Source organism: Vipera berus (genome assembly GCF_964194415.1).
Source record: "Vipera berus genome assembly, chromosome: 13".
In the NCBI taxonomy this organism is placed as follows: Eukaryota; Metazoa; Chordata; class Lepidosauria; order Squamata; family Viperidae; genus Vipera; species Vipera berus.
In genome coordinates, this window is record NC_138216.1 from 8446882 (window position 1) to 8460626 (window position 13745).

Genomic DNA, 13745 nt, shown 5'->3' on the forward strand with positions numbered 1-13745 from the left:
CAGATCTTAAAGTGGCCGAGGTTGGGAAACCCTGTTTTAGACCAAGCGAATGGCCCATGCCTAGCAATTCCAGAAATCTAGGTAGTCTTCTCAATCCTTATTTCTTAAGGAGTATCAGGGAGATAAGCTGAGATTCAAATTTTTAAATAAAAGCAGAGCTACTTCTTCTGGTCCCTTTTTCTTTCAGATTTAGAAACAAGGTTTATGGGCAGAATCCATGGTCCATCTCTGGTGAGCCCAAACCACAAGATCTGCTTTCTAATTCAAAACAAGTTCTTGAATAACAAGTTGTACTCTAAGCCGTGCCACTCCTATTACTATTGATGATGATGATGATGATGATGATGATGATGATGATGATGATGATGATAATAATAATAATAATAATAATAATAATAATAATAAGAAGAAGAAGAAGAAGAAGAAGAAGAAGAAGAAGAAAAAGAAGAAGAAGAAGAAGAAGAAGAAGAAGAAGAAGAAGAAGAAGAAGAAGAAGAAGAAGAAGAAGAAGAAGAAGAAGAAGAAGAAGAAGAAGAAGAAAAAGTTGGAAGGGACCTTGGAGGTCATCTAGTCCAACCCCCTGCTCAGGCAGGAAACCCTATACAATTTCAGACAAATGGCTGGCCAGTCTCTTCTTAAAAATTTCCAGTGTTGGAGCATTCACCACTTCTGGAGGCAGGTCGTTCCACTGGTTAATTGTTCTAATTGTCAGGAAGTATCTCCTTAGTTCTAGGTTGCTTCTCTCCTTGATTAGTTTCCATCCGTTGCTTCTTGTCCTGCTTTCAGGCGCTTTGGAGAATAGCTTGACTCCCTCTACTTTGGGGCAGCCCCTGAGATATTGGAACACTGCTATCATGTCACCCCTCACCCTTCTCTTCATTAAACTACACATACCCAATTCCAGCAACCGTTCCCTATATGTTTTAGCCTCCAGTCCCCCAATCATCTTTGTTGCTCTTCTCTGCACTCTTTCTAGAGTCTCAACATCTTTTTTACATCGTGGTGACCAAAACTGGATGCAGTATTCCAGGTGTGGCCTTACCAAGGCATTGTAAAGTGATATTAGATGACAAGAAGTAGTAGTGGAGGAGGCGAAGGAAGGAAAGGAGAAGGGATTCCTGATCAGAAAAGAGTTGCCGCGATTGATTTATTTATTGAGCAGAATAAAACTTGCAACTCGAAGATACGGCAGCTCTGACACTCCTTTCCGTTTTGTTCTATTTTCTATTCTGTTCTCCATTCTGTTCTATTTTTCTCTTCTCTTTCACAGTCTGTTCCCTATTCTGTTCCGTTTTCTATTCCATCGTCTTCTATTTTTTTTATTCTAGTCTCTATTCTACTTATTTTATTCTATTTTCTCTTTCCCTTCCCTTCTCTGAAATACAGCGTTGAAAAATGGGCCTTCCTGCCTAGCAGAATTAGCACTAAGCAACAAGAAAGGTTTTGTGCTCCTCTTCCCAAACCACAATAACAACAAAACGCCTAATGGGCTTTGAATTTTAATATTTTTAAAACTGCATGAGCATCATTTGCCTTTGCGTGAAACTATGGCAATGAATCCACACCATTAACATATCCCGGAGGGTGTGTGTGTGTGTGTGTGTGTGTGTGTGTCTTGTGTTTTGTTTGCATGTCATCCCACGCACTTCCAGTTCTACTCCTAGAATTGATTATGCAAAAAAAAAATATCCTTTCTATAGCTGCACGCAGGTCCACGCTGCAACTTGCTCCAGCTACCGGGGCCTTTAGTAAGCAGCCACGTGTTGACATTTGCCACTATCGGTATGAAGAACCAGCAACTGGGCCTTGGGCGAAGCATATCCAGATAGGAACAAATGTCCCATCACACAAAAGATGAAGATGAAGAAGCGAAACGTCTTCAAAGAAACGAAAACGAGAAAGTCTAGCGGCCTCCTGAAAAAGCACCTCTGGGTTTTATGGCCCTTTTTTTTTTTCTTGAGCAGTTGCAGAGAGGAAAAGTGCCAAATGGCCAGTGGTGGGATTCAAATAGGTGAACCACCGGTTCTCTTGGTGGATGCCGCTTCCGGAAGTCCATTCTGGACCTGGGCAACAAAAAAAAAAATTAAGCTACCGGTTCTGCCGAACTCGTGCCAACCGGCTGAATCCCACCACTGTAAATGGCCGACAAACTAAAGCCTTTGCAAGCAGTCTGTGTGAGGTACCTGCCCCTTGCTCAACCTTCACGAACAAGAGGAGAAGACCCCCGTTGAGGCTTAGAAGGCAGATGTTTTATTCCATGGAATCTCTTCCTTTGCTTGACAGGCCAGAACAGAAAAAGAAAGTCACACCTCTTTCAGAGTTCACAGGTCCCATTATTACCTACGCTGACAGCTAGGCCTCTCCACGCTCTCTCTCTCCCGTGGGCCACCCAGCAAGAAGACGTGTCAAGGGTTGCGTCCAGCGCAACCTCTTTACAGGGTGTGTACAAGAACTTGAGGCACAATGTCACACTGGCAGGAGAGGAAGGCTACAGAGTGCTCATTCAAAGTCGCGCCTCCTTCTGTTCCCATTCAAAGGAAGGCTTTAACTGAAGGAAGGGCATTCTGCTCCTGACCCTCATTGTAACATACTAGCTTCCTCACTCACAAATAACTAAAGCTGAATTTTTTTTTCCCCTGCCTGCTCCTAGGCAGAAATCTTGAAAGGAAGACCAGCAAGCCAAAAATGCAGAATGGCAGAGTGACAAGAGTTGGAAGGGACACTGGAGGCTTTCTGCTCAACTTTCTGCTCAAGCAGGAGACCTGTTACCATTCTGGACAAATGGCTCCCCAATCTCTTCTTAGAAACCTCCACCGTTGGAGCAGCCCCAACTTCTTGGGGGGCAAGCCACTCCACTGATTCATTGTTCTCACTGTCTCCATGGTTCTGTGCTTGATAAGCTTCCATCTGTTAGTCCTTGTACTACTTTCAGGTGCTTTGGAGAATAGGGTGGCCCCTCTTCTTCGTGGCAGCCCCTCAAGTATTGGAAGACTGCTATCTTGTCACCCCTGGTCCTTCTCTTCATTGGAGTGGATCCATCCAGTTCCTGCAACCGTTCGTTGTAGGTTTAAACCTCTATACACCCAATCATCTGTTGCTCTTCTCGGAGTTCCTCATTGATTAATTCATTAACGATTCCTCCTCATTGTAAGCCACTAGTACAGAAAATGAGAGCAAACCCAACTCCCTTCTAGCACTGACGATGTTATTTAGTTGGGTCGTGAAATGTCTGCATAAATACAGCCAAGCTCAGAGAGCACCAAGGACCTCACGGTTCTCCTCCATCCGCAGCCCCCTTTCTTCTAACCCGGGTGACGTTACCTAGTTGGGTAATGAAATGTCTGCAACAAAACCACCGAGTTCAGAGAGCACCAAGGACCCCACAGTCTCCTCCTCTTCTTCCTCCTCCCTCTTCTCCTCTACTCCGCAAACCCCCTCCTTTCTAGCACTGATGAGGTTGCCTTGTTTGGTTAAGGAAACGTCTGCAAGAAAACAACCCAGCTCAGAGAGCGTCAAGTGCCCCACAGTTCAACCCTGAGCTAGAAATATTCTCCATTATTCTTACTATGAGAAACTACTCGGGGGCAGGTTAAGGATCATAAAGAGCTTCTGACTTACAATGAGGACTTTCCTTGGCTCCAGCCAGCAAGAGGGTCTTGGCAATGGGCGAGTTGTTGGTCATGATTGCGATGTCTAGTGGCAGGAGACCTTCGCTATTAGGAGTATTAAGATCCAGTTCCTCCAGACTGTATTGTTTAAGCAGCTCTTGCACCTTATCCAGGTCTTGCAACTCAACAGCCTCAAAGAGAGCAGCATTGCCTTGAAACTACAGAGAGGAACAAAGTCACACCATCCGGCTAGATCTGAGCAACATCTGGCACTCTACAGAAGACCTTACCGTGTTCTTAGCACACACACACTCACAGGGATGGGGGAAAGGAAGGTGCAATTCATCCCTTCCAAAGCCTGCCGTTGCAGACTACCGTATGGACACTTCCTCACTTGCCATTCACACTGGGTTGACTGTACAGCTAGTCCTTGGCTTACAACAGCTCGTTTAGTGACCGTTCGAAATTACATCAGCACTGAAACGGTCATTTTTCACACTTACGACTGTGGCAGCATCCCCAGGGTCATGCGATTAGGATTCAGATGCTTGGCAACTGACTCCCATGTAGGACGGTCGCAGTGTCCCGGAGGTCATAATGATTCCCCCTTTTTCAACCTTCTGACAAGCCAAGTAGATGGGGGAGCCAGAGTCACTTCGCAAGCATGTTACTAACTCAACAACTGCAGCGATTCACTTAACAACTCTGGCAAGGAAGGTCATAAAATGGGGCAAAAAACAACAGATTTTGGGCTCAACTGTGGTCGAGGACTAGCTGCTGCATTTGTCACATTATTCAGAGCATTCATTCATATCTTCGTTTGCAATTCACAATAAGTTGACCGTAATCAACGCATCATTCAGAGCATTCATTCATATCTTCGCTTGCAATTCGCAATAAGTTGACTGTAATCAACGCATCATTCAGAGCATTGAGCAGCCATGAACTGTACTGCAAGCCACGAATACGACAAAGCAAGGGTTGAGCGGTTCCATCAGCTTACTAAGTGTTCCTAAACCTTGGCAATTTTCAGATATGTGGACGTCACCTCCCAGAATACCCCAGCCACCCTGGGAATTCTCTTTCCCCAGCCAGCAAGGGAAAGATGGATCACAACTGTATTTGCTTCTCCCGTTCTCGTGAAACAAACACTTTCTCCTGGATCTGATAAGAGTTTGGCTGCTTCCTTCTTCTCATGTTATATGAACATTCCATGAATGAAACACTGAGATGATGTCAGGTGCAAGCAAGCAGAACCACTCATGAGCAGCTTCAGGCTGAAGCTTTATTGTACACTGCCTCTGTTGCAAGAATTTCACCAAACTGTCTGCCTTCCCTTGGGAATGACCAGAGAAAGCTTCACGGATTTCGGGGGAAACCACGTTATGCCATTTGTGGCTATACAAGGATTCAAAGCTAGGTCCTCACTTGACCCCTTCCTCCAGCCTAGCTAACAATTCCCTGATATCTGGAAGGAAACCATGTTTCCTTCGTCCCCCTTTTATTCTGGAACAAGAAGCCATGAACTTCCTAAAATAAACCCACTGAGCTCCTCACTCAGACCAGGTAGTAAAATCTATTTACCAGGTAGGATTTTCGCTGCTTCTCCTTTTCAGCTTTCGCAGCTAGGTTTCCTTCATCAAATGACATATAGTTAACTCTGAATTTTCCAGAGAGATTCCGATAAAGTCTCTTGGCGGCATTTGGGGATGACGGTCCCGGCTGTTTTCGAGCCTGGGCTAACTGCAGATCTCTTAGTTGCTGGGTCATTTTTGGTGAGGAAGACCTAAGGAACGACAACAACAAAGGGAGAATGCTAAATTAAAATTTCTTTTTTTAAAAAAAAAATATTGACAACTACAAATTGTAGATGAAAGTTGTTAAAGTTTGTTAGCGCAAAGTAGGTTTGTTGATTTGTTAGCTGAGTGGTCCTGCTGGTGAACAAATGCTTTGTCAACTCAAACGTTTGCTACAGCGTTAGAGAAAAATTGTGACCCCAACACAGCATTTTAAGATTTCTGAATATTTTTAGATGTCGCTTATATCCAGCAGCGCAAAAGAGATGTATTTTATTAAGTCCTTCCTTACAATGGACAAATGCTTCTAGTATGGAATTTTAAAACACACATATCTTGTGAAATGTCTTTTATTTTTATTTTATTTTAAATGCTTTTTTACCAGTGTAAAACTTGTCCCCCGTATTTACAGCCAAGACCATATTCAGTAAGTCCTCTAACTAGTTAAAACATGTATTTAGAATAGCTTCCAAAAGAAAATCTGGGACTCTATGTAAACCAAAACAAATAAGAAATTAGAATAGATAAAAGACAAATATGGCAATAAGGTTAACATAGAACTTCATATCAGAAGGGGGTCTTAAGTTAAGTCTATTGCTTTTGCTAAATCTTTCTTTCTTTCTTTCTTTCTTTCTTTCTTTCTTTCTTTCTTTCTTTCTTTCTTTCTTTCTTTCTTTCTTTCTTTCTTTCTTTCTTTCTTTCTCTCTTTCCTTTCTCTTTTTCCTCCTCCTCCTCCTCCTCCTCCTCCTCCCCCCCGCCCACTCTTCTCTTTTAACTTTTGTTAACTTTGCTTTATCTCTCTTTTCTTCTCACCAACACCTAGGCACATACTGGTGTACCAGTTAAAGACACTAAACTAGAAACTGGGAGCCTAGGAGTTCTTATCCTGCCTTAACCATAAAGACAGCTGGTTGACCCTGAGCCAGTCATTCTCTGCCAGCCCTAGAAAGAAGACAACTTCCTGAATCTTCATTTCAACTTGTTTGGGTTCTTCTTACCCTGCGAAAGGTTAATGTTCCCAGCACCGCAGAATCATGTGAAAGTTGGGTGGCTATGTACATTTGTTCAGTGAATAAAAAAAATGAATAAATCTTGTCAAGAAAACTAGAGGGACCTATCCAGGCAAGAGTCAAGATGGAATTGAAGACACTCTATGCAATCACACTGCAGTTGGATCAAATGTAATCAAACCAAACAAGACACTTGCTGTATGGAAACAAGACAAGATTTAGAACGCAAATACTGGATCAGGAGCTGTAACGTTAATGCTGTAAAAATAAAAATAAAATATGCCCCTGCCTTACTTCTCCTGAAAAGGCCTGCAAAAGGACAGCCTCTCGGTTTTGCATAATGCTAAAGAAGCATCTCTTTCAAAAAAAACAACACCCAAGTTTAGAGACAGCCCTGCAGACGGTACTAAGGGAACCCCAACCGCAATCATTTCACGATTGCAGCGATGTTATCGGAGGCAATGTGCAATGAATTACATTATTTCACTTGTTTTGTTTTGTTTCAAAAAGCTTTGAAATACTCCAGTCTCTTTAAGTCTCCTCCCAGGCGTTTTTCTAGATGGGAATGGATGGGGAGAGATTAACCTGTCTCCCTTAAAAATAATATATAAATATATATACCTGTGCTTCAGGAAGGAATTAATGCCTTTGCACCCGTGCCAAGGGGTGGGACTGTGTGGCAAAACCTGGGTTTTCAGCCGCAGCGTAGTTTAGGATTACACAAAAAAAAGCCCTGGATGGCTCCAGACTTAACCATCCTCTGGAAGGGCCGTAAATGATTTGATCTGGCACCAAACTTAATCAGAGAGCGATGCATCTTGGTGTGGTCTCTGGTCCTTTGGCTGTGTGAAGGCAGCCAAGGCAGCCAATGGATGTAATTAGCGGTGAGGTTATCTGCATGTGCATCGGTGAAAATGGATGGAAATGACTCCTGGCTGTGGGTTTCACAAAGTCCCCAAGGAAAATTGCAGACATCAGATAAGAGCTTTGGTGGAGTTTACAGCTTGGGAACTGACTCAGGAACGAAGAACGGCAAAGAACGGGTGATTTTTTTTCACCACCACAAGCAGTCCTCGACTTACGAGCACAACAGGGATCAGAATTTCCTTTGCCGGCAGGATGGAGGTCTTGTCAAATTTGTGAAACGCCATTGAGCCCAGAACTGTTCTGTCCAAGCTGCAAAGTGTTTTCAAACCAAGGTGCGTTAGGGGGAGAAAGAGCAACGGTGCGTGCGCGCGCGCATGCACACACACACAATTCATCACCTATCTAGGTATTAGCTCAACTTACGACCACAATCCTGGTGGAAATCAGGATTTCTGTTGCTAAGCAAGGCAGTTTGTTCAGGGACTCCTGCCCAATTTTGTGCGGTTGTTAAGTGGATCACGCGGTTGGGCTTCCCCACTGAAGTCAGCTGAGAAGGTTGCAACTGGCGATCGCTTGATCCCGGGACACGGCAACTTTTGAAATACATGGTGGGGATGCTGTGATGGTCATAAGTGCGAGGACTGGCTGTAAGTCGCTTTTTTTTCAGGGCTGCTTTAACTTCAGTCCCTAAGTGCATGGTTACAAGTCGAGGACTGCTTGCATGGGGCAGATAAACTGAGGGATCCAACTGGTTTTTATACTAGAAATGGTTCTTTTTCATTTATTTACATAACCCGAAAACCAGGATTATGGAAACAGCACAGGCTGCTTAGTATAAGTAATAGTGATCATGTCACTACGTATTTTTTTTTCTAAAATTACACACATTCCAGTTACAAAATGGGTGTTGACATTAGTGAATTGCCAAAACTCAATACTGGCCAGTTCATACATTGACTGCAGCAGGTTTATATTTTTGTTTTTAACTTCCACAGGCCTAAATTTTCCAGAACTTAAACTGAGATGGATTAGGATTTGCTTTACACTTTCTCTATTTCTTAGGTTGCATGATGAAGAAACGAATTTCTACCAACTTTGCATGTGCCAGTTGCTTTAACTCTTTATTTTCTCAACGGTATGAAAACATTATCTTTGTTTGGTATGTCTGTGCAGAATCGTCTTAGTTTAAACCCTTATTAATTCCTTGCCAAAGAAACCAATTTATTTAAGGACTGCAAATGGAAGGGTAACATTTTCTAGGTTCACCAGTCTCTGGAAAATGGCATTTACCCAATCACAGGAAAAGTATTATATGGAAAGAGGAAAATTAGGGTGGCCCCACTCCATAATTTAAGGAGAAAGTATCTGTGCATGCAATTAATTTAAAAGACTGCATACATAGATTCATTCCCCCCCCTTGAATATTTCCTCATTCATGTTCTTTTTTGAAAGTTTAACTCTGAGTGCAGTACATTAAAGAGATTTCTCTTTTTTTAGTTGCATTTTTAGGTTAGTTAATCCGAGTTGTAGTTCTTCCAACTAGAAAACTGTTCATTCAGGGTACCCTCTAATTTTCCTGCTTGTTTCACAGCTTAAAAACTGTCTACATTTCTTCTTCTTCTTCTTCTTCTTCTTCTTCTTCTTCTTCTTCTTCTTCTTCTTCTTCTTCTTCTTCTTCTTCTTCTTCTTCTTCTTCTTCTTCTTCTTCTTCTCCTCCTCCTCCTCCTCCTCCTCCTCCTCCTCCTCCTCCTCCTCCTCCTCTTTGAAAAAAGGTGCTCAACGTGAACTAAACTCAATGTGGAAAATACAACTACCAATAGTAAAAGAAACAAAAGGCTCAATAAAGGTCATTTATGTATAAAATAAATATGACTTAACCACAGATCCGCATAAAGAAAGAGAATAGGTCAGTGGCTGGTTTCATGTCATATAGTGGTTAAGGCACCAGGTTAGAAACTGGGGAACTGGGAGTTCTAGTCCCACCTTAGGCATGAAAGCCAGCTGGGTAACTTTGGGCCAATCACCAGGACAGTGGGAGTTCTAGTCCTGCTTTAGGCATGAAAGCTGGCTAGGTGACTTTGGGCCAGTTACCAGGTCAGTGGGAGTTCTAGTTCCATCTCAGCTACAAAAGCTGGCTAGGTGACTTTGGGCCAGTTACCAGGTCAGTGGGAGTTCTAGTTCCATCTCAGCCACAAAAGCTGGCTAGGTGACTTTGGGCCAATTACCAGGTCAGTGGGAGTTCTAGTTCCGTCTCAGCCACAAAAGTTGGCTGGGTGACCTTGGGCCAATTACCAGGTCAGTGGGAGTTCTAGTTCCATCTCAGCCACAAAAGCTGGCCGGGTGACTTTGGGCCAATTACCAGGTCAGTGGGAGTTCTAGTTCCATCTCAACCACAAAAGCTGTCTGGGTGACTTTGGGCCAATCACCAGGAGACTGTGAGTTCTAGTCCCGCTTTAACCACAAAAGCCAGCTGGCTGACCTTCTCTCTCAGCTCACCTCACAGGGTTATTGTTGTGGCGAAAATAGCAGGAAGTGGAAGCTGTGTTGGATTTATTCACCACCTTGAGTTATATGTAAAAATAACAAAGGAGGGGATACACATGAACAAATAAAACAAATAACTAAGCATTAAGGTGGATCGTTTAGCTTTGACTTAACGTGGTGGACAACTCCACCACCGTGGCTTCCAAAGTATGTTGGATTGCTAAATGTAATGTGCGAACCCAGCCATTTGCAGTTGATTTAACCAACCATAGTCAGGAAAGCAGAGAAAGTCCCAGATCCTCACAGAAGAAACTGCGTTCAGGCTTGGTTTGTCTGGGGTTTGTTGGTTTGTTTTTTTTTAAATGTATTAAAATCGACCTGAGATGATTTTTATCTCATTGAAATTACACGGTGAGCCTTTCTTATGAATGAACCTCTTTCCAGCCCACTTGGTGACAGTTGGTATTTGCCGTGTCAAGGAAAGACACGAGAACAAACATGCTCCCTGATGGGGTAAATACTAGCTGTCATTTGGACCCGGGCAATGCTTGCCATGTGAAATGGGAAGGGTGGCATCAGCTTGTGACAAACTCTTTATATTAAAAGTCAACGTGGGCGCCGGGCCTCTGGTGTAGCCTTAAAAAAAAGTCATCATCTCTTTCAACGTTCCGCTGCCAAGTTCTTCAAAACCGCTTATAAACTAGTCAAATCATTAACAATACGAAACAATCGGGGGGGAACCCCCCCCCGCCCTGCAACAATATAAACCCACAGCATCTAATTAAAAAGTACGTGCCGGAGGACAACGAACCCGTAAGGTTAATTTGCTAATTTTCTAAGTTGGGCTAGGAGAACGGTTTGAATCGGTAACCGAACAGACCAAAAAGCCGCTGCAACTGTTAAATGAATCACATGGTCGTTAAACGAATCTGGCTCCAAGCTGGGAAGGTCCCAAAGGTCCCAAATGCTGCAAAAATGCTAGTTGTCGAGTGCCCAGATTTTGATCACAGGACCGTCGCTGCCACGGTCGTCAGTGTGAGGAACGGTCACTAGCCCCAGCAGCTTTTTCAGGACCGCTGTAACTTTGAAGTTACTTGCAGCACCGCCGTTAAGTCGAGGACTCCGCTTAGGTTCATATGCACGTAACGCGTTATTCTCTGACTTTCTTCCATCTGGCAAACTATTTCATCTTCCTACTTTCAACAGCCTTAAAGTGAAGCTGTTTGGCTTTCTAAGAAACCCTGAAGCTTAAGAGAAATCCCCTCCGTGCCAGAAGCAAGTTTTGTTTGTTCCTCTGTATCCTTAATGATACCAGCCGAGCTTTAAGAGACGAGGCCCCTACTTAACCACAAGGCCAGCAGGAGCCAAGCAACAGACAGTGGGTTTTGTGTGTGTGTATGTGTGTGTGTGTGTGTGTGTGTGTGTGTGAGAGAGAGAGAGAGAGAGAGAGAGAGAGAGAGAGAGAGAGAGAGAGAGAGAGAGAGAGAGAGAGAGAGAGAGAGAGAGAGAGAGAGATTTGGGCCGTCTACCGAAATAATCTTAGCATCGCTTATTGTGGTGAATTGCAGCAAGCTTTCCATCCCTTTGTATCAGAGAATGCCTGGGAAGACATGGAGACGCACAGGCAATGAGAAGGACGCCAATAACCATATAAACCTCCTTTCCCGTTATTATCCTAGTTCTTTGCATGTCAAGATGAAAAGCCCAAGACGACATTTGTCTCCTCAGCTGTTTCGTATAATGCTTTGATTTATCTCTTTAGAAAGCCGGAAAACCAGAGTTAAAGCTATTTGTACTCACTGTGTCACAGACCCAAACGTCTTTGTCTACCCAATGTCTACACCGGATTAGTCCAACTGGACCCTCAGATGCAGGGGGAAAAAAGTGGTGTTTGGCTTCTGCTGCCATGGCAACGCCTCACTTTGTTCATAGCTATTTCTATAAATCACTGCCGATCCGGTGGGGATGAATTGGGAGCAGCCCTGTGGAATGGCATCTCCCTACAGAGTTGTACAGCTCCCACCTTAAAGACATTCAAAAACCACATTACAAACCTATTCTCACAAACCTTGGGATGGGGTCAGGGGTGGGATCCAGCTGGTTCGCACCACTTCGGCGGAACCGGTAGCTAATTTTTTGTTGCCCAGGCCCAGAATGGACTTCCAGAAGCAGCATCCACACAGACAACCGGTTGTTCGCATATCTGAATCCCACCACTGGATGACCGCAGACGGGGACTGCAGCCAAGAAATTAAAAGACGCTTGCTCCTTGGGAGGAAAGCCATGGCAAATCTAGACAGCACACTAAAAAGCAGAGACCTCACCCTGCCAACAAAAGTGTGTATAGTCAAGGCTATGGTCTTCCCAGTTGCAGTGTATGGCTGTGAAAGTTGGACCATAAGAGAGGCTGAGCGCCAAAGAATTGAAGCCTTTGAACTATGGTGCTGGAGAAGACTCCTGCGAGTCCCTTGGACTGCAAAGCCTTCAAACTGGTCAGTCCTAGAGGAGATGAACCTTGACTGCTCTTTAGAAGGCCAGATCCTGAAGTTGAAACTCCGATACTTTGGCCACCTAATGAGAAGGAGGGACTCACTGGAGAAGAGCCTAAAGGTGGGAAAGGTTGAGGGCAAGAGAAGAAGGGGACGACAGAGAATGAGGTGGCTGGATGAAGTCACAGAAGCAGTAGGTGTGAGTCTAAATGGACTCCAGAAGATGGCGGAGGACAGGAAGTCCTGGAGGAAGGTTGTCCATGGGGTCGCGATGGGTCGGACACAACTTCGCAACTAACAACAACTGGATGGGATCCAGGTAGTCCTCGACTTATAACCATCCATTTAATGACTGTTCAAAGTTACAACGGGGCTGAAAAAAAGCCAGCCCTCGCTCTTGCAACCCTTGCAGCATCCCAACGATCAAAATTTGGGCACTAGGCTGATACTGGCGGTGTATTTACTGCTAAGCTTGTAAGCCGCCCTGAGTCTTCGGAGAAGGGCGGGATATAAATGTAATAAAAATAAAAAATAAAATAAATTTACGATAGCTGCAGCATCCTGGGTCATATGAGACCTTCCCAGCTGGCTTCTGACCAGCAACGTTACAAGCATGGTAACTTCGAACGGACACTAAACAAGCTGTTGCAAGTTGAGAGCTACCTGTAAAAGAGTTTGCTTTCACTTGCGTCTTTCCTATTTCCTGCCTCTTCCTGCCTCTTTGCTCTCAGTGCTACTTTTGAAGTCGCAAGTCTACTTGGCCTCTTACCAAACGGGCGCCAATTTATGTATCCTGCAGCTTTAGTCCCTGCAAGAAATAGGTCGTCTACCAGCCATTACACGTATCCTTTTTCACAGCTATTCTTTAGCAGTTGTTCAAAGCTACAATGGCACTGGGGAAAAAAAAGTGATGACTGACTGATCCTCATGCTTACAACGGTCACAGCATGCCCCATATGGTCAAAATTGAGGCACTTGGCAATTTCTACCACGGTGGCAGCATGCCAGGGCCCTGTGATTGCCATTGGCAATTCTTCCCAGCCAGCCTCTAACAAGCAAAGTCACTTAACAAATGTGTCATTCATTTAACAGCCATGGGAAAGAAGGCGACAACATTGGGCATGGCTCCCACCACCTTGTGTCAACGCTGCAAACATCGGATGTTTTTCCATTGACAACAGATGGAAATGTAGCCATCTTTTTCCCTTTCGCTTTTAGAGTTAGATGATGCTGGGAGGGGGCGGGGATGTGAACGAGAGTCCAGCTAGACATAACAACACTAAACGTAGCCTGAGAATCAAGGTTACTGAGCCCAGAGCTGATAAAGAATTGGTGGGCTGGAGAGCTGGAGAGGAAGCCTGCGCTTCAAGCTAATTGGGGAATGTGATTTGTGACTGTTAATTGGAGGAGGGAATTGTGCTTTGATACTATGTGCCCAGGGGAGGGGAATTCAGTTTTTGGCTTCGATTATGCAAGTGCCGATATTAGGCT

The 13745-nt window shown here is 44.2% G+C and overlaps 1 protein-coding gene across 1 annotated transcript in view; it reads right to left on the reverse strand.

The window, feature by feature from the left end:
- The window catches only part of LOC308674056 (ankyrin repeat and fibronectin type-III domain-containing protein 1-like), a gene marked incomplete at its 5' end in the record, with an annotated part of 278899 nt that overhangs the window by 28784 nt on the left and 236370 nt on the right, over positions 1–13745 (reverse strand). Inside the window, 2 exons of the mRNA XM_081338228.1 lie at positions 3619–3826; positions 5193–5394. Coding sequence (XP_081194354.1) covers positions 3619–3826; positions 5193–5394 — 410 coding nt within the window. The remainder of the gene's footprint in view (positions 1–3618; positions 3827–5192; positions 5395–13745) is intronic.